At 37.3% G+C, this 21,323-nt stretch overlaps 1 protein-coding gene across 28 annotated transcripts in view; it reads left to right on the forward strand.

Annotated features, from left to right (window-relative positions):
* ADAM22 (ADAM metallopeptidase domain 22) overlaps positions 1 to 21,323 on the forward strand; it is a 247,036-nt gene that overhangs the window by 120,597 nt on the left and 105,116 nt on the right. For all 28 annotated transcript variants that reach the window (XM_070617414.1, XM_070617391.1, XM_070617393.1 and 25 more), the window contains exon 4: positions 10,129 to 10,195. In XM_070617414.1, the coding sequence (XP_070473515.1) occupies positions 10,129 to 10,195 (67 nt within the window). The remainder of the gene's footprint in view (positions 1 to 10,128; positions 10,196 to 21,323) is intronic.

Genomic DNA, 21,323 nt, shown 5'->3' on the forward strand with positions numbered 1-21,323 from the left:
TTGGGGAATTGGCTTTGGATAATTGCATGGACAGCTAAGCACTAGAACAGGGGGGAAGGCTGAGCATATAAGTGTAGATGCTGGTAGCTGCAGAGGTACGGTGGTGAGAGTCTGTGGAACTTATCTTTTGATTGCCTTTTTCTCAGTGGTATAGGCAACAAAGTCATCTTCTCAAAATAGATGGGGAGTAGATGTTGAAAATTTGAAGAGAGAGGCAGAAGGCTTGAAATGGTATTGAGACAGAGTTGGGAGAGTGAATGTCCTAGGAAAGTGGAGTATGATTGCCAGGCAGCTTTAAGGGACCCCTTGAGGTTAGTGTCCATCATGGTAAAGTGAGCACAATCAGCATGATGATATGTTGTTCTTTAGCTTCATTCAGTTGCACTGAACAAGCATAGAGCTGGTAAAGAGTTTTTAACCAGGATTGGTTTAGCCAAGGGAGAATCACATAGTAAGAGATGGGTAGGGAGATTTGTGAAGCTTGAATATTAAGGTTGAATTTAAGCTGATCGAGAAAGGGAGTGAGACATGGGAGAGGTGAGGCACAGTGAAGTGATAGTAAGTCCAAAAGTTATGGATCTTATTGGGGTCAAAGGATTGAAACAGGGTGTTGAAAGAGAAAACTAGAATGGATGGAGTGGTCAGAAAATGAGAAGCTTGAAATGGAGAATATAGTAGGTGAAAGGTGGATGAGTGAGGTAGAGTGGTGGAGATCATTGGAGGAGATGAAGTCATGGAGTTGGAAAGTCAGAAAGGGTCACCTAAGTAGGCATCTGAATCATCAATAATTACAACAGGAGTGGTATTGGTGAGTGTGATCATAAGTCTTCAGGGAATGAGGGGAAGTGACTAGGAATCTATAAAAGGCTACAAGGATCAGAGATATGTGGTCTAGCCTGCTGATGTGAGATACAGAGTGGGGTGATTTTTAGTGGAATGAGGGAGAATGGTGACATGGCAATGAGAAGCAAGAAGGGTATCTAACTCCCCACCTCACCAGACCCTGTTATTAAGGACATGCAGCCCCCTCTTACGTGGGTGCAGGAGAAGCAATTCCTACAGTGGAGAGCAGGTTCTGAGAGTAAGATGGTGAAGGAAATATTCAAAGAAGAGTTTGGAGATAGGAGATTTTGCTAATGACCATGTGTGAGTTCCAGAAGGCATCAAAGGGGAAATGGGAGCAGTGGGAGAAGGGGACAGAGCCATATGGGGATTAGAGATTTGGACATGGGATGATTTGGGAGCCTGAGCTTCTTGAAGTGACAGACACGAACTAGAATAAAGGGTCTGATTAGGTTAATCTTGATCATTCTAAAGCAGATTGCCATGATGAGGCTGTGCATGTTGGTGGTAGCTGGATGCTCTCTTGCCAGGAACAGGTAGAATTTGGGACTCCTACTTGACTCCAGTTTATGAAATCATGCAGGTGGGGGTGGGGAGCAATCTTATTTGGAGCACTGGGCTCTTCTTGACTTCTGATGATGGAGTCTGGCTGAGAGATATGGTCATGCTCCCAGAATGTGGATGTGAAGAGGAAGGAGACAAAGAAGGAAAAGATGCTAATTAGGTGGATGGCTATCTATAGAGAGAATTTCAGGCTAGCTCTACCTTGCTGAGTCTAATTTTCAAGTAATTAATATTATAAAAATTGAAATCTTTAATTAACATAAATAATTTATTTGAACCACACCTAAGAATTTCAACTTTAAAAATACCAAAATCTCCCATTTATAGGGTGCTTGTAGGAAATAAAAGTAAATTTTGAAGTAAGTCTGGAAATCTTCTTCTCAAAAAATTTGTCCTTGATTTGGCTGTAAGGGAGAGGAATATGTCTCCCTTTGTTGGTGATCTGCCGTAAGATTCACCAGGGGCTACTTTTAATTGTTTTGCTGTAGTGTGTTCCCTGGTATCTTTGGCTTTCAAAGTGGTAATGAGTCACAATGATCAGAATGTGCCAACACATCATTATGTGTTAATAGACTTTTACTAGAATATTTGTAGACAATTATACTTTCATGTCCTAGTAACATTTTTTTTGTATATCAGAGTAAACCTAGGAGAGTTCTGATTCGGTAGGTCTAGGGGTGCTCAGGCATTAAAAAAAAAAATCTGTGATTCCGTTTCAAAGCCAGGTTTGAAAAACTTTGCTTTAGTAAGAATAAAGATTCTATAAAACGAATCTAATAGGGGCCATCCCTGTGGCTGAGTGGTTAAGTGTGCGCGCTCCACTTCAGTGGCTTGGGGTTTCTCCAGTTCAGATCCTGGGTGCGGACATGGCACCGCTCATCAGGACACGCTGAGGCAGCATCCCACATAGCACCACCAGAAGGACCTACAACTAGAATATACAACTATGTACTTGGGGGCTTTTGGGAGAAGAAGCAGGAGGAGCGGGGAGGAAGAGGAGGAGGAGGAGGAAGAGGATTGGCAACAGATGTTAGCTCAGGTGCCAATCTTTGAAAAAAAAAAAAAGGAGACAATATTAATGACAATGCCCATCTCAACTCTCACCAAATCACATTTACTGAATGTCTTGGTCCTAACATGCACACTGAAAGCTTCCTGAAAATGTTCATCAGATTATGACTTTCTCCATAGAACATAACTAAAATAGCCTCACCTTTAGGCACAAAGGTATACAGAAAATCTCTTGTATGTGCATAAACAGGAAAGGAATTTTCATGTTTATAAATTGGAAAATAATAAAATGAAACTTTCATTTAAAGGGCAGATCTTGGATAAGCTTTTAATCCACTTTTGTAGTTTCCTTTTAATTTAGTTTAAACAAAAAAGGAATTCTAAATACTGGTTATTATGTACTCAGGATATAGACAATAATTCTGGCACAAAACAAAGCTGAAGAATGGATAATTAATTCTCAGTGGTATGAAAGTCCAGGACATTTATCTGTTTTCTGTAGTGGGGATTCTCAGCAAAGACGTTAGTTTGCCAAAAGGATCTGGAAGGTTAATGTTTGGCTAGATAGAGTAAGAAAATAAAAGAGATATGATTAAATGGGGGAAGGCTACACAGTATGGAGAGAATAGGAAGTGTTTTCTTTAAAAAACTTACTAAGCTTATAATTTCTTATTCTTCTTAAGTCTTCTGTTTTCCCAGTTCTGTTCTTCTGAAAAGCTTTTCGTAGCTTAAATACCTAATGAAATCTCTAATTTTCCATTGTGACCCATAACCTATGGGACTTTTTCCTATTCACTGGATGGATTATAATCGTATTTGAAGCTGTTATGATTCTTTTATATTTACATTTTCCAAAATAAGTTACATTGTGCTCATTTGGAAACTGCTTTAAGGAAAACAGGATGTTAATTTTGTACAGTATAACAATCATTGAATGTTAGAATAAGAAGGCATGATCAGCCTATTGTCTTACAATGTATTATTTTGTACAATTCTGTGGGTTGACGGGGCAGTTCTGCTTTATGTAGTATTACCTGGGACACTATTATATCTGGAAGATCCAGAATGGCCTCAATCACACAGGTGGAAATTGGTGCCAGCGTTGACTGGGAATTCAACTGGGGCTGTCAACTAAGAACTTTGGTTCTCTAAAAGGGTCTTGTTATGTGGCTGTGTGGGCTTCCTTACAACATGGTGCCTGGATTCAAAGACTGAGAGTTCTAAATGCTTGAAAGTGGAAGCTGCAGATCTCATATTACACATTATCACTTCTGCCTCGTATTTGACACAAGATCAGCTCAGATTCAAGGAGAGGACAGTGGTCTCCACTTCACCATGAGAGGAGTGACAGAGAATTTGTAGCCATCATTAAGCAAACACAGTCCATCCTTTGACCGCAAATTATTTACATTTCTCACATATGCAAAATGTGCTAAATTCCTCCAAAGACTCCTGAAAAATTTCTTTCCATTATAGTATCAGGCTCAAACTTGAGGCTCGGGTTCTCAATCACCTGAATCAGGTCCCTGTGTGAATAAGACTTCTTAGGTGAAGTAAACTGAGGTACAGACCCTTGAACTAAAAAGACAAATCTATTTCACACAGCCTCAAGATACAATGAGGAGACAAGGACAGGATAACTGTAGTATATATTCCTGTTTAAATGGGGGAAATAGGGGGTACCTATTGATCACTGGTCCATTGAAATTGTGATATTCAGTCAGGTGTATGTCCCTAGTTGTCCCTGTTTGGGAAGAGGGAATGTATGTTGATTAAGGCTCTGTTCTGCTTCCTGGGAGTGGTTCCCTGTGGTTCTTAGCTCTACTTTCTGAGTCACCATTTCTTTTCTGTAAGAAATGGCCCAAGCTTTAATCTAAATATCTCTCTAGGTCTGCTTCCTGAATGTAAAAGGTTTGAACTGTTTATTTTGATCCAGGCTGGTGGTGGTTCCAGTGGTGGGTTTCATGTGAATCTCATTAGGATTTAACTCATTAGACAAAACCCCGTCCACAAATCTTTTTGATATAGGCCCCTCTCTACTTTGAACTGTGAGTTAAGATGCTATGGGACAATGTCCTTAAGATTCTTAGAAGCCTTTTTTGTTGAGGTGAGAATGTCTAAGAGTCATACCTTTAAGATTCTTAGAAACTCTTTTGTCTAACCGAGGATCTAAGAGGCAGGCCCTTAAGAATCTTAGAAACTCTTTTATATAGATGATATAGTCTAGGCAAAGCAGCCTTGAGTCTTTCTGAGGTCTTAAAGGGTGTTACAATCACACCGTTGACTTGATCTTGAACTTGAGGTCACATTTTACTGGCAGCCCCTTGGATTCAGTCTTTGCTCTGAGGCTATTTCTTTGAAAATCTATTGCTAGTTCAGGTTTCTTTGTTCATTTGTGTCTTTCTTATGCATTTTTATTGGGAATACTGTAATGATATGTCCTTAGTGCATCACTTCAGGAGGACATGATTTTGATTTCTTCCATTGTTGGTGATGTTAACTATGATCACTTGGTTAAGGTGATGTCCTCCAGTTCTCTTCACTGTAAAGTTATTACTAGGATACATTTTGAATGTAGGATAGTGTATTGGGATTTGGCTGAGAGAGTTATACGTTAGCCATGTTGAGTTTGAAATGCTTGTTTGACATCCCAGTAGAGACTAGTTCAGAAACGGGCGTTGGTAGATTGGAAAGATAAAGCAGTCCTTTTCTGTTTCCATTTCTGTGAATTCAGAAGTAAGGACATCAGCAGGGAGTGATGATGAGGAAATCCTTTGGAGATTTGAGGTTAGAAAAGCTTGGAAGGGTCTTAGAGTAAATTGACCAGGAAAATGTAGTGGACTTATAGCAGTGTGGCACTAAGGGGAACTGCTTGGTAATTGTGGTCATAAATTCAATATATGACCTTTCAGGATGTTCTACTTCTTGGGGTCAGACTTTGATTAGTAGAAGAGGTAAGTTTTGCTATGCTTGAGGTTTGGCCAAGTGAATTTAGTGGAGAAAGAGGAGTAAGGAAGTTAGAGTGCGTACAAGGGAGTGATTATTATGACGGATCATGGAATATAAACAAATTAGATGGAAGAGGCAGTGAAGGACAGTGAAAAAGTGGTAGGCAGGGACAATGGTTTAAAAATTTCCAAACAGTTGAAGTAAGAGTTCTAGAGAAAGATGGGTAGGAGGTGATGAATAGGGAGTGGGGTGATTGAAAGCAGAATTTGGGAGACATTTCTCTGGTTTAATCCCCTGCCAACTTTATAAATAAATTTTTATTATCTCCATTTTAGACATGGACAAATTATGTTCATAAAGATTAAATAACTTGGCCAAGGTCACGCAGCTAGTAAATGGCAGAGTTTGAATAGGAAATAAAAATATTTGCTTTTGTTTTTAAATTCCAAAACCTTTGTACTATACCAGCTGCCTCTGATTCATGACAGTTGCCTGCAAGACAAGGGATAATCATTATTATGACTGAAAATGTTTACATTGTATTTGTTTTGCTTATTCCAGGCTTATTATGGCACGCAAATGAAAAAAAAGCCCTCGGAATACATTTCTAGTTTTAAAAACATCTCCTTACTTGCTTTAGAAAATGAGTGGCCTTTAGTATTTGATTGAAAATGATTTTCATTTTTGTCTTTCAGAATTCACAAAGAAGCATTCACACATCAACTTTGAGTAAGCTGTTAACATGGAGTGAATTCTACCCTATCAATTTACAGAAAAATAAAATTTCCCATGTTAAAGAGATCTTCTATTTTTATACACTTAAAATTATTTAAGTAGATCCCTACTTAACAATAAATGATCTAAGGAAAAGAATGTAAGATAGTTTTGATTATCTCTACTTTAGGAGACTTCAAGAAAATTTACTTAGGTTCTAAGTTGATGATAGTAAGGATTTCATGCTTTAGTAGAGGAAAAAGTGACATTTTAGATAGAAGGTTTTTCAGCCTAATAATTAAAATAACAATACTTAGCAGACTTCTACAATACCACAAACAAAAAAAACCAAATTGCATGGGCTGTTTTTTGTTTAAATTACATTGAGCTCTTTCCAGCAATACTTGTAGGTAAAGAGGCTTGATTGAAATAGCTGATAATTCCTGAGCTGAGTTTTCTCTGTTGTAATTACATTCCTGTGGTGACTCATACTCTTGTAATTCCTAGATTTTATAATTCAAAGGAAAATATTCCCTTGAAATTTGAAAACCTGGAAGACTCAAAAGTTCTGGTGGGGGTTGACTCATGTGGCAGAGATGGAGAAAGGATCCCACAGATATCCAGCCTCAGGGATGGGCTCTTAAGCAGCAGAGACTTGAGGCTTTCACTCTGGTATTCACCACTGGCGCAACTCAGTTTCTCTCAAGTGTCTGCTTATTTTTGACTTTCTGTTTCTCTTTCCTTCATCGGCTGGTTGATTTTTTCTCACTTTAGTAGTTCAGATTCCCAAGAGAGGGAGCCTGGCTGGCTCTGCTAATAAACACTACCTGTGTATGGTAATTTTTCTCTCCCACTTCTGAGGAAGTTGTTTGAGACTGATAGCAAGGTTAGGGGACAGTCTTTTGCCAACATCTGGCTAGTGCCTCTCCTGTTTGAGGCATGGCTTTGGATAACAGGGTAGGTATGGATGGTAGAGCAATGACAAGTTTTGCTTGAGGCAGATTTTTACTATGCAGCTTCACTATTTTGTTAGAAGCCTTTGGAAATTTGTGTAATATGTGACACACCCATGACAAAACAACAACTATCAGTTGGCTGTACAACAGCTATTCTCTCTATCACTCTCCTTCCCCCTAATATTGTTCAATTCTTTGTGAGTAGTTATGTCCATGGGAGGCCACGGGGGAGGAGAACCTTGACTGTTCAAAGACAAAGGTCTCTGTGAAAGGATTGGCTTTGGTGTGACCGGTAATGTAATTCTGGCAAAACATACTTGGGAAGATGAATGCTAGGGGCTTTTCGTGAAAAGTTTACTGACTCTTAAAGAAATAGAAGGCTTTTTTACCTTGGGATATTTTTATCTGCATGGGATGCTTAGAATTGCGGCAGCCATGTTAGGGTCATGAGAGGTGCCAGTTAAGAGAATAGGCCACCCACCATTCTGATGGCAGAGCGGAGGCATGAACCTACTCCTGGTTTCATTAATGGTGCTGGAACTGCCCTGTTGTTGGATAGAAAATTTCTTTGATCCAGTGGTTGCCTACAAGTATACCACCAGGCAAGCTATCCCAGAAGTAAGGGAACAGCAAGCCCCCACAGACCAAATTAAAATCTTCAAATCACATGGTTTGCTAAATCAGTTTAAAGTTTAAATTTAAAGCAAGAGGAAAGAAATGGGTAGGTTAGCACACTTAGGATAGGGTGCAAGTGCAGTGGAAGGACATTCCAGCTAATCCTGGAGTACACAGTGTTCATATGTCCTGCTTCTCTTTCTGCTGCCTCTACCTTCCCTGCTGATGGTGTGATTACAAGGACCAGAGCTGAGGTTTGGGCAAGCCTCATGGATGGAAGGTAGCCTGAGCTAATGACAGCCACTTGCTGTATCTGAGAGTCACAGGGACAACTATGCTTGGTCAGGAGTGGTACCCTGCGAATTAGCTTGATGAACAGTCATGAATTCTATTTGTCTGTTTTGTCTGAGAAAACATAGGGCAGGAATGGGTGTCAGCAGGGATTCTTAATCAGGGTGATTTTACCCCCCAGTGAAATGTCTGGAGACATTTTTGATTGTCATGACTGGTGTGTCTGTATGTGTGTGATGTTGCTGGCATCTAGTAGGTAGAGGTCAGGGGTGCTGCTAAACATGCTGCAATGCATAAGACGCTCCCCAAGACAAAGAATTATCTGGCCTGAAATGTCAGTAGTGTGGAAGTTGAGACACCCTGGGTGTCACCAATAGGTGGTTGGATTAAGACCTCGTAAATATCAAGGGCTTATGTGTACTGTATCCTGGATATTTTAGTGTCTCTTGTATGTTTATTATGTCGTGGACATTTGTTACCCAGGTGCCTCATGAATATTAGGTATCTTTTGGTCATCCATCCCTTTCTATCAATGTGGAACACGTACATGATCTTCTTACTTGTAATTTACACATCCTATGCATTCTGCCCATGTCTAATAAAATTTTGCTTTCTAGCTGTGTGTCTATACTTAAAACATCTTAAAAGTGTTTGCCTATATTTTATAAACTTCAAATTTATTCATCTACAGGAATTGAAGATTTGCAAAAGCAGATTCACATGACACCTGCCCTAGAATTTCTAATAAGAAATAGGATATAAATGTCCTGATTTTAAGCCGCTTTTAGTTGTGTTTTCTGCAACTTGCAGCTTAGAGCATCATAGCTGGTTCCCCCATAAAGTCGATAGGAAAATATATTCCAAAGATAAATGAAACAAGGACTTAGACTATGATTATAGGTTTCCTAAGTGGTAATGTAAGCATCAGATACTATAGGAAACTGATTATGGGCCCTGCAGGACTGTAACGTTTGTTTGATCATTCTGTTTACATTTCAAGCAACTGTAGGCATGGTGCTTATCATGGTAGGCCTGTGTGCTCAGAAATTCACGTTTTTAATGATTGGGACAATTTTGGCTTGGTGACCTTCAGAACACTAGGAAAAAGTTTTTTTGGTTGGCTGAATGTCTCTTAATAGCGTAGTAGATTTAGAAATTTACAGTTTCTTGTATTATTTTTATTAATGTTAATTTTATTTATATTTTAGTACTTTAAAAATTTAAAGACTTTAAGACTTTTTGAGGAAGTTGTGTCTTGAGGTACCTCCATGAAAGGGGAAATTTTTTTCACATTTATGGAATTAAACAGAAGCATATTTAAGATGATGTAAACATTTAAAAATTATACAAGAAGGTTGTTGTTCAGGAGAGATTTCAAAAGAGATTGTTTTAAAATGCTGAAGATAGGGGCCGGCCTCGTGGCATAGTTGTTAAGTTTGTACTCTCTGCTTTGGCAGCCCTGGGTTCTCCAGTTTGGATCCGGGTGTGGACCTACACACCTTTTATCAAGCCATGCCGTGGTGGCATCCCACTCACAAAATAGAGAAAGATTGGCACAGGTGTTAGCTCAGCGACAATTTTCCTCAAGCAAGAAGATGAAGGTTAGCAATAGATGTTAGCTCGGGGCCAATCTTCCTCACCAAAAAAATAAAATAAAATGATGAAGGTATATTTCTTTAGTTTCTTCTAAGTTTCTTTACCAGTTTTTAATTTTTTGGTGCGATGGAAGCTAGTATTTTGTTAGATAAAATATCACACATAGCACATTCAAAATGGTAAGGTATGGTAGCAAATCAAACCTATTTGATAAAAGGCCAAAGTAAAAAAGGAAGAATAAAATGTCTTAAAAATAATGGTTGCTCATGGTAGTTGCCTAGAATTGCTGAACCTGATCAGTGGAATCAGCTCTGCTAAGCAATGGAATGATGGGTGATTTCTTCATTTTAACCTTGTATCCTTTTAGAAGTACTAGGTTGTGTGTGTGTGTGTGTGTGTGTGTGTGTGTGTGTGGAGAGAGAGAGAGAGAGAGAGAGAGAGAGAGAGAGAAAGAGAGATCTATAAAGTTTTGTTTTTGTTTTAAAATCTGGAGTAAAGAATCATTAAAGCTGGTATGTATAAATGATGGCCATTTTCAAATGACTTACATTTTCAAGGTCCTCTTTACTCATCATTTCTTTTGTTGCAGTGATTTGCTGTCCTCTGGATACATAGAGAGACACATCGAATATGGAGGGAAGACTGTGGAAGTTAAAGTAAGTAAAATTTTCCTCCTTCTTGGGGAAATCTTTTGAGAATCTTTTCAGTACTGATTATGATTTTAATTTTCAGTGATCCTTCTAATGTACAGTTTTGGGGTTCTGTATTTCAGAATTCATCAAGAAAGTGTATCACCCACTTGTGAAAAAAAGAAACCCCTTCAGTTAAAGAAAAAGAATACTTGGTGTCCTATAGGAATTGTTGGAGTTACATTTTTTTTTTTTAAGATTTTATGTTTTTCCTTTTTCTCCCCAAAGCCCCCTGCTACATAGTTGTATATTCTTAGTTGTAGGTCCTTCTAGTTGTGGCATGTGGGACGCTGCCTCAGCGTGACTCGATGAGTGGTGCCATGTCTGTGCCCAGGATTCGAACCGACAAAACACTGGGCTGCCTGCAGCAGAGTGCACGAACTTAACCACTGGGCCACGGGGCCCACCCCATTGGAGTTACATTTTGTGAGATTAGTATAGCTAGCTGCAAGTAGTTCTCTTCTAGATGATGTCACAGGGAATAATTTCTGAAATTTGTCTTTAAGGTTAGCACTGAGAACCAAGAGGTGAAATCTTGGGTCCAAGATCGGTGCACAACTTTGCATTCAATTGGGAAAGACTTCCTCTGGAAAAATTATAAACTTATTAGGTCTAAAGGGAAGTCTCAGGGAGTTTTAAATCCCTAGAGACAGAAATCTCAGGATACTGGTTCTTGTCAGGTAAGCTCTGAAAAGATTCCACACAAATAAAAGCTTCTTCCAATTACAGGCATAAGACTGTGCATATTTTTTCCAGTCTACTGATGATGTAATTTGAGGGCGTATGAGACCAGACCCTGCGTAATGGTTTCTTTAGGCCCGATGTACAATACTGTGAGTTTTTAGCTAAGTGTTTATTTTCTTCTGAAAAGTGTGCAATCTGTTCTGCCTTCTCAGAATTATAATGCCATTTATATGTATTTGCTTCCTTTTTTGATTATAAGTTTTACACGTACTCATTTTAGAGAACTTGTAAGTAGAGAAAAATATATCAAAAAAGGAAAAGTCATGCATAAACTCATCACTGAGAGGTAAACTTTATTTTCATTTTATTGTGTTTCCTTCTAGTGTTTTTCTGTCCTGTGCATATGTTTATATTTTCACTTTTTACATAATTGGTATCGTATATATCTACAGTATTGTGTCTTGCTTTTTAAAACTAAACATTGTATCATATTGTAAACTTTTTCTCAAGTTATTTTCCTTAAAGTCTATATTCACTGCTTTCAATTTAAATATATTACTGTAATAAAGCTTTTTATTCAAATTAAACTCTGTTACCAGTAACCAAAATAAATTACATTTCCTAGTCAAGTGACAACATGAAGGGAATTGGGTTTTTCAATTGTATGTTAACTAAAATAATGAAAACTATTTATTCGGGAAAATTTCAAACATACTGTATACAGAAGTAAAAAGAGTACTACAGTGAACTCCCACATAACCATTACCCAGCATCAACAGTTATAAACATGTTGACAATCTCTTCTCTCTATCTATGTGTGTATGTGTGTGTGTGGTATTTTAAAGCAAATTACAGACGTTGGGGTATTTCTTTAATAAATACATTTTTATACATCTATATTTCTCTAACTGGAAAGACTTAAAAGAAAATCTGTTAATTTTTACAAGTGATCTTGATATACTAATTATGCCAGTCCCTCCAGAAAGTTATTCTAAATTTGTTAAAACTAATTGAATGGTTGATTGATTTATATCATTGCCTTACCGCAGGAACAGATATGGGATTCTTCTAGGTATGACATAGGAGAATGGAGCCATTTTGCTTATAGTTGGAAAAAAAAATTACCTAGATTTAGAATCTCCAGTCTCCTTTTATTCTCATCCTTGTATATTTGGCTTCACTTCTCTATTTTGTATGATGCTTTTCTGAATGCAATGTGTGTTAGATTAAAGACGAAAGGAAACAGGCAGTCCACTATCTGTTTCTGTTTAGGTCTGTCAGTGGAACAATGAAATGCAAATATGAGCATGGAAGGTGGTAAGATCCAGCAAACAACTATCTACCATCTTTACAGTGACATCCCTTTTCAGGAAACTTGCACTAAATCAACAAAGTGTACTCCACTCTGAGATCATTAGGCTCCCCGGGTATAGCTAACACTGACTTTACCGCACAATCTCTGCTGATTTTCCAACCTGAGAATTGCATTTTCTTTGATGATGGTTTGCCTAACCCCTAAGCCTCTCAAAGTAGAGAGATGATAAATCTAAACTTCATTCAAACCCTAGGGCCAGAGGACCTTTCTCTCTTTAAGAAAACCGCTTGATCTCATCCATCACCTCCATTTGTTTCTAGTCCATTTATAAAATTTAACTCAGAATTCTCCCCTGAGATTTTTCCAGAAACCACACTGAAAACATTGAATCCTGCCCCTTCAATTCAGTCAGTAGCCAGTTATTTTCCTGCTGGTTCCCTGTGTCTTGCCTTCTGTGCTTAGCTCTTTGGGAGGTATTTCTTTCCACATGGAGTCTGTTAAGTTCTCCTTTCCTTCCTTATGACTCAGAATTTTCTTAAGCTTTTCTTTTCACTATACATTATGAATCAAATAAAATTGTACTGTTGTAATACTGCATACTTTTCCTTCCCTCTACTACCTTAAAAAAAAACCTTAAACATTTTTGCTTCTCTTTTACCTTCTATATTAGTTTGCTAGGATTGCCATAACAAACTATCACAGACAGGGCGGCTTAAACAACAGATACTTATTTTGTCACAATTCAGGAAGCTAGAAGTTCAAGATCAAGGGGTCTTCCAGGTTGGTTTCTTCTGAGGCCTCTCTCTTTGGCTTGTGGATGGCAGTCTTCTCCCTGTGTCTTCACATCGTCTCCCTCTGTATTTATCTAGGCCCTAATTTCGTTTTAGAAGGGCATTGTCATTGGATTAGGGCCTACCATAATGTCCTCATTTTAACTTAATTACCTCTTTAGACTGTCTCCAAATACAGTTACATTCTGAGGTACTGAGGGTTAGGAATTCAACATATGAATTTAGAAAGAATACAGTTCAGCCCATAACACTTTCCCTAAGAGCCCTATGAATTTTTTTTTTTTGAGGAAGATTAGCCCTGAGCTAACATCTGTTGCCAATCCTCCTCTTTTTGCTGAGGAAGACTAGCCCTGAGCTAACATCCGTGCCCATCTTCCTCTACTTTATTTGTGGGATGCCTACCACAGCATGGCTTGCCAAGCGGTGCCATGTCCGCACCTGGGATCTGAACTGGCGAACCCTGGGCTGCCAAAGCGAAACGTGCAAACTTAAACGCTGCGCTGCTGGGCCGGCCCCTGAATATTTTTTAAATTAGCTTTTCTCTTGGGACTGAAGTAAATGAAAGGGTATATGAAATCAAAGTAAAACTCTGTATGTAAGAACATTTTTTGTCCTTTGGCACAAACGTGGTCATATTTGATCTTGAGGATGCAAAATTAAAATCACCACGCCAGATTTAAACAATGGCTAGAAGCCAGTCTAGTAAATGGCTCTACTCAGGTGTCACGGAACTTTCATTTGTGAAACTTCAGAGGCAATGCATTTGATTTAAGGTTGAGAGTATGAACGTGGGAAAAGGAATATACTTGCATGAAAAAATACGTACTAGCTGCTTTGGTGAAATTTTGTAATTTTATTTTTAAAAGCGTTTTAATTGTAAAATGTAACACTGACACAGAAGTTACCGAAGGTGAGCACTGTATAACCACTGTCCAGTTCAAGAAGCACAGCTCAGCCAGCCCTTCCGTGAGCTACTTCCTAGACCCACGCCCTCCCTCCTCAAACACTATCCTGACTTTGTGGTTATCTTTTCCTTACTTTTGTTTATAGTTTATCACCCACGCATGTATCCCTGTAGTTTAGTTTTGCCTTTTTCTTTTTTTAAAAAAATAAATTTTAAAAGGTCTCTTTTAATCCATTGGTTTCTTCTCATTATTCTCTTTTTATTCTCCCTTGCAATTTATTTATTGAAGAAACCAGATGCTTATCCTTCACAGTTTTTCACAATCTGGTTTTTGCTCTTGATTGCAATGTTATATTTAGAGTAAAATGAAACACATTTTAGTGATCTTTCCTTAAGATAATGATTTGTATTATCTGCAAGACATTGTATGTCTCATCGAAGGCAGTTTTATCCTGATCAGATAGGTGCATAATCCTGGTTTTAAAGTTCTATTAAAACCGTTTTTTCAAAGGTTACAAAGATAAAGGTTTTAACCATAAAAAAGTGATAGCTATTTTTTGTTCCTTTAATAAGACATGTTAATCTGATCTTTCATTTACATTTATTTTCAATTCATTTAAAAATTAAATTCTAAATTGGCCCCTTAGTTTAGGGAGAACTTTTATCTGTTTGATGTGAACTTTAAAAAGAATTTTAACATAAAGCCTCAACTAATCAGAATACTTCAGGGACAAAATCTTTTTATTTTGATGGTGGAGAACTATGGCTCTGGATTTGTAAGACAAAGGAGACTGAAATTGATGAAGTAGCAGCAAATTAGTCTAAACCATCCAGTTTGCTGTTTTGTTAGCTAGCTTTTTGTGTTGAAGCTGAAAGCTGCCAATATTCTGGTTAATTGACGTTTCCAGTTATAGCTCTAGTTAGTATTATAATATTAATAATAGTACTTGCTAACATTTATTGCTTATAATGTGATAGGCACACAAATTTATGTATATTCAATCCTCAAAATAACCTGTGATTATAAATGTAACTGTTATCCCACTTTACAGGAAACTGAGGCATGGGAGAGGTTACATAACTTGCTGGAAGTAACAGTAAGGAGTGCTAGAACTGCAATTTGAATACGGGTTATCTAACTCCAGCTCTGACTCTTACACCATATCATCTATCATATATTCTATATTATGTAAAATAGGATAGCCATAAAAATTGAAATGTATTTTATTTAGACTTATTATGTACAAATCTAATTCATTTTGGAGGTACTTAACAATTAATACTTCATAGTCTAATCCTTAAACTGAAAGACCCTTTGGGTATTTCTCTCACATTTGCTTATGCGTCTGGGTAGTTTTTCTGTAACATCAGTTGCCTTGGGCCAAAGGTAAAGACACACTCCAGTACAAAGCCTATTTTATTTTTCACATCTCTGGAAAACAGTCATAGCAGGAGTTTTAGAACAGTAGGAGAGGAATGGTAAAAACTTTATATATGCCAGGAATATGTGTAGATGAGGGAGGGGGCAGATTTCTTCGGGGTCAAAAAGGAAAAATAGACATCTTGGTAGAAATATGGTTTATTATATTTATTACCAATTAAAGATCATGACCAGTCATCAGTATCAATAGTTATGATAGTATTTTTTGGTTAAATTATTTGGTCTCTTATGGTAAAATCAAAAGTAATAGCTGCTGAGTATCTTTTTTATTAGCTCAAATTATTTCTAAACTACTGTACGTGAGCATTCTCAACTTGTCCTTGGATCGAGATCCTAATCCTTAAGGATGGGTATGTACAGAGACACTCATTATACAGTATTGACTGGCAATTAACTGGTTACGACCTATCACTTAATTGAATTGAGTGCACTCAAGGACCATTGTCTCAAAATCTTAATTATGTCCATAGTGGCAGTAAGAAGATGGATAAGAAAGCAAAGGAGCATGGGTCAAGGTTGAAGTCTGGAAATGGGTAAAGGAATTGGAGAGAGTGCTGTATGTTGGGGAGCAGGTGTCCGAGGAGAAAGTGTCTACTTAAGGGTGGAAGAGGTTATTGTGACTTTAGGGAACCTTTTACTCTGATGGAATAGTCATGTAATTTTCATTAAAAAGTATTTTTTAGGCAGACTGAAATGGCCACTGTCATTTCTGGAAACAGATTACCAGGGAAGTTGGTATAGAAGTAAGGAGAAAGCCTGAGTTTTTCTACAAAATAGGTTTTCTCCTGCTGTTCACATCCATCTTCCCTCCTTGGGGCTGGAGATCCATGAAAGATTTCTAGCTTAGCGCGGTGCCATCTCCCAGCAGGCACCTGTGCTGCAAGCAGAGTCTCTAGGTTCCTTTGCCACTAATTTTTCTAAGTCAGATTTCCAACTCATTTCTTCTTTCTTAAAAAAGAAATACCTTTTTTATCCTGCCTTAATCTTTTTTGTTTTCCACGATGAATGTGTCAACAACAGGAAGAAAATACTAGTGGAGGGCAGCAATAAGGAATCACTTAGAAAATTTTAAATATGTCAGGACAGTAGTTTCTATAAACCTGAACAGCATCATAGAAAATTGCTCGTGATGCTGACTTGTATTCAAACTTTCTCCTATCTTGTTTTCTAGATTTCTCCATGAGGAACATAATTTGTAACACTTGAATGCTTCAAAAGATGCACAATATGTTAAAGAAATAATGTTTCTTAACATATCTTTTAAGATTTTTGTTTGCAAAAAAACCCACAAATAATTGTATGGTGCTATAAAATATTGTGCTATAAAATATCCTTCCTTAAGTAAAAAATGTTCTCAGTTTGTCATTAGTGACAGGACTTAGTTTATTTAAAATGTAGGTTATAGTTTAGTGACTGCATTCCACTGCTTTTACTTTTTTTTTAAATGACAAGACCTTTACTGACCACATCCTTTTATGAAACATAGATTTGTCTCAAATGCATTGCATATAATTGAAGAGTACATAAATGCTTGAACTTTTTCTTTTTTGGCCGTGAGGATCACAAAAATAGCTATTAAACCACCAAATTGTCGATATATTTATTCCAGCAGAAAAGATGAACAAAAGGGTTAATCTGCTTTTGCTTATCCCAGTTATCAAGTTTCCGTATTGATTCTCAAAACTGCATTACCATCCAGAGTCTTGGTTGTTTCTATAGAAGCAAGAAGAGTAAGCGATTAAGAAGAAAACAAAACCCGGGCCTTGGTGTGCAGTAAATTTTGCTGTGTGCATTAGTGTAAGACCATCCATGCTGTTGCACTAATGATGAATCTTCTGAAGTGGAGACTTGTGTTTTTTCCCAATAGCTTTTAGGTTATGTTTTTGTTTTTGAGACTGTCTTTGGGATGAAATGTAAGCAACAGCCACTGTTGCCAAGTAATCTGTACAAAGGCTTTAAAAAATCTCATTTGCCTTTTTTTTTAGAACAGCTCAGCAACAGCATTTCTCTTCCAATATGCCTTTCTTACAATTGCCCTTACATTTGAGAAACACGCTTTCTATCTTGAATTCTCACTACGGTAGCTTTTCCAGAGCCTCTTGGATAAGGGAATAATACTTAGTCATCAGACAGTAATTGTCACATGGCCTGGGAAGGTGCTTTTAGAAAGGACTTTTTTTTTTTAAACAGATCTATTTATTGAAGTTGTCACCTAAGCTCTTAGTTTTGTCACTCTTAATTTCAAATTGAAGTTTCAGGCATTTTCCCTGGCTCTGTGGAGATGGAGAAGGGGAGGCCTCTATCCAATAAAGATACTCAGTGATGTGCATTTTAAGGCCAGCTGAGGGGTGAACTCTCAATCAAAGACCCTTACTTGGTTCTTTGAGGAGGCCCCTGCCACCATGGTAACTGAAATTTTTTTTGAAACAGCCTTATTGAGATAAAGTTCATATACCATAAACTGAAGTGGTTTTGAGCTCTATTTTGTCCCTTAGAGAGCACAGATTCTTTAACTGATTGTGTGTAAATAGAATTGATTAAAATGATCACAAACAATTAATGAAGCAATGAATGATAGGAATGTTTGGCAAATGCAACTATCTCTTTCGTTAGATCTGTGTTCTTCTTTCTGTACTTTCTGGGAGATTTGGGTTAAGGACCCTTACCACTGAGCCTAAACTCAGAGCAGAGCCTCTGGGGCAGGATGAAGGAAAACTTCAGGTACAGGTGTTACAGGTTGGTGTGTGGACGTGCAGGTACCTCACACAGGTTCTCTTTGTCAGAAGTGAAAATTTCAGATGTCATAGCTACAGATGTGATATCTTTTTACGCTTATAAAAACCTAGTTAACCACAAATACACACATTTTAAAATTAGATGACTTCGAGAAATTTCTTCTCAAATCCATTCTCTGAAACAGTTTAGCTATGACTTAACATCAATTTGACTAGTAACAAAATTAAAATGATTTTAAAACATTGATCAATGTATTTTCCTTCTATGTGAATATTTAGTTATTAGCTGTAGCTAAATTTTATTATATTTAATGACTTCATTAGTCCCTAATTGCTGACATAAATGATTTTTTTTTAAACCTCAGAATATAAAGATCCTACAAGAGCCTACAAGAATTATTTCTAAGAAATAAATGTATAAGTAGGGTTAATCTTCTGGTAATTTAAAAAGAAATTATTGAATTTCGGGGATGGTGGTGGGATTCAGTTCCAGGATCTTCTGATTTAGAGATGATTCTTTAATTGCAAATAGGGCCAACGCAGGAAACCTTGTCCTTTGGGTCCTGTGGGTTTGAGCTGCTGCCCATTTTTAAATACTTTCATTTTCAAATAGTGAATTATATCAGAAGGAGGACTCATTAATTTTCTCTGTTACTAGTGCAAGAGCCATGATATCCTCGCAGAAGTATTTTAAATCCTGAATGAAAGTATAGCTGGAAGAACCGTATATTTGATGGTTGGTGTGTGGGAGTCCTAGTGAGCTGGTTTCATTGCTTGATAATTACCATGTGCTGCTGTCCTGTGGAAAGACTATGCTTTCATTTGCTATCTAGTAACTCAGTCTCCAGGACTGTCTTATCTGAGGAACAAAAACTGCTGCTGGCGGTTTAATGCTAGTCACTTGGAAGAGTTTACCTCTTCTCTTTACAAAGCCAAACTCATTTTGCTCCCTAAGGCTATTGGTGGCATGTTCTCTCCAGCTAATAAAACACTCACCTTAATGGAATTAAAAAAATATAATGACTTGCTTTGCTTCTGTTTTATATCATCCTCAAAATTTTGTATTTTTGTAAATAATTTTTATGCCTCCATTGGTGCTCATTTTACCATCATGGATTTCCTGTTTTATGCAGTCTCCTCGTCTTTGAATTGTATTGATATCCTGATGGGATCCATACTGGTAACTAGACTGAGGAATAGTAAGAGTAGAATATAGCAACAGTTGGAAAAATAGTGAGCACTTGTATGGTACTTACTCTGTACCAGGCACTAGTCTGATAAATGTTTAATGCGTGCCAAGTCATTTAGTGCCCCAGTAGTACCATTGTTATCCTCATTTTGCAGATGAAGAAACTGAGGCACAGAAAGTTTAGCTAACTTGCCCAAGAATTTGAAGCCAGGCGGACTAGTGCCAGAATTCATGCTATTGTCAACTAGAGTCTACCTTCTCTATGGAAACAAATAATCATAATAGCAGAGCAAATGGAATGTAAATATTTAAATTAAAGCGCTTCAATTTACCATTTTCAGTTACATCTCTGGTAGCAGTTGTTTTAGTAAGCCATAGACTGAAGATGTGTTTGCTTGGTTCAGGTGAGTCTTGATTATGCCAGTATGAAATTTCCATTGTTCTAAAGAAAACCAAATGCCTTCTAAGGGAGCCCTATTTTTTCAACCATTTTCTCTTGGGGTTTATTTTTAGTCCTTCTTTGTTCTCCATAGAAGTTGGACCGAATGTTGTTCAGGGGGAGTGCCATGGCTTTTAAACTGTAACTGTTTGAAATATGCTGGAGTTTTGCACATGGCAAGCACATGGCTCAGTTGTTATGCCTGTCCTGTGCCTGTGTAAGTTTATCTGCATCTGGAGGAAATGTGAAGTTTTATGGACACGAGTAACTAGGCTGAAACATATCATCATCCTGCCAAAAGACTAGAAGATATTTGGTTGTATCCCTGCCAAGGTGCCTCAAAATACCCATCCCCCGCCCTTCCCCAACACACACACACAAACACACGGGAAGAGAGTAAAGGAGCTGTACAGATCTATTAAGCGAACTGATAAAATGTTTGTTTCTTTCTCTCATGTAACAGTTATTCCAGCTATGTCTCCTAACTACTTTTTTTCCACCTCTAGTCATCTATGTGGTATCTTTTCGATGAGCCGGACAGCGTGTGCATTTTTCCTCTGGCAGGCTTGTGAAGACATATGCTCCTCTGCCATCTTGTAATCAGCATGCTCTCAGGAAGATCTCAGTTTTCATGATTTAATTCTCTTTGCATTATAGGAAAAAATTCTTTGGGGATTAAGTAAATTTTGCTTTCCCTTGGGAATGAAGCAAGGTTTCTCTAGGTCTATCTTCATGTATAATGTATCAGCTGCCTTAATGGGGTTGTTAAGATTGTAGTCTTAACTTTATAGCCTGAAGAAAATATACTGGCCCATTACCAGTTTATACAGGTCAGGTATCTTAGTGCTGGGAATGAAGAAAACTGAAAAGTGACAGGTGGTGTCAGCATGAGTGCTGTTTCTAAGCTCTGTTTGTAACCTATTTGAGTAGAAAGTCCTCTTATTTTTTTTCTGGTGAAAGATTTTTTTTTCAACTAATTATGTGAAGAATTATTTCATCTGTTAATATTCAAGATGTTATCTATTAAATTAAAACAACATGTTGAGCCATAAATTTATTTATTTATTTTTTGCAAATGCAAAATTTTTATCTACTTTGAAAATTGGTAATGATATTAATGAAAAATATAGATTAAAAATAAAGAACTGATAGAATAGTAAGAAATATTTGTGAATATATGTAGTTTTCCATTTTATTGTAAATATTAGATATTAGACATAATTGAAAATAAATATTAAAATTCTTAGTATATATTATGGTTAGTTTTTTCAAATCTTTTCTTGAAATATGTTAATAAACAAGTTGTTTAAAAAAATTTTATTGCAGTAACATTGGATTATATATATATATATAGCTTTCAGATGCACATCGTAATATAGTTCGAATTCTGTGTAGATTATATCATGTTCACCACCCAAAAAACTAATTATATTCCATCCCCTCACATGTGAGCCTAATCACCCCTTTTGCCCTCCCCCCTCCCCTTCCCTTATGGTAACCACCAATCCAATCTCCAATGCTATGTGTTTGTCGTTGTTTTTATCTTCTACTTATGAGTGAGATCATATGGTATTTGACTTTCTCCCTCTGACTTATT

The sequence above is a fragment of the Equus przewalskii genome, chromosome 4 (genome assembly GCF_037783145.1).
Source record: "Equus przewalskii isolate Varuska chromosome 4, EquPr2, whole genome shotgun sequence".
Taxonomy (NCBI): Eukaryota; Metazoa; Chordata; class Mammalia; order Perissodactyla; family Equidae; genus Equus; species Equus przewalskii.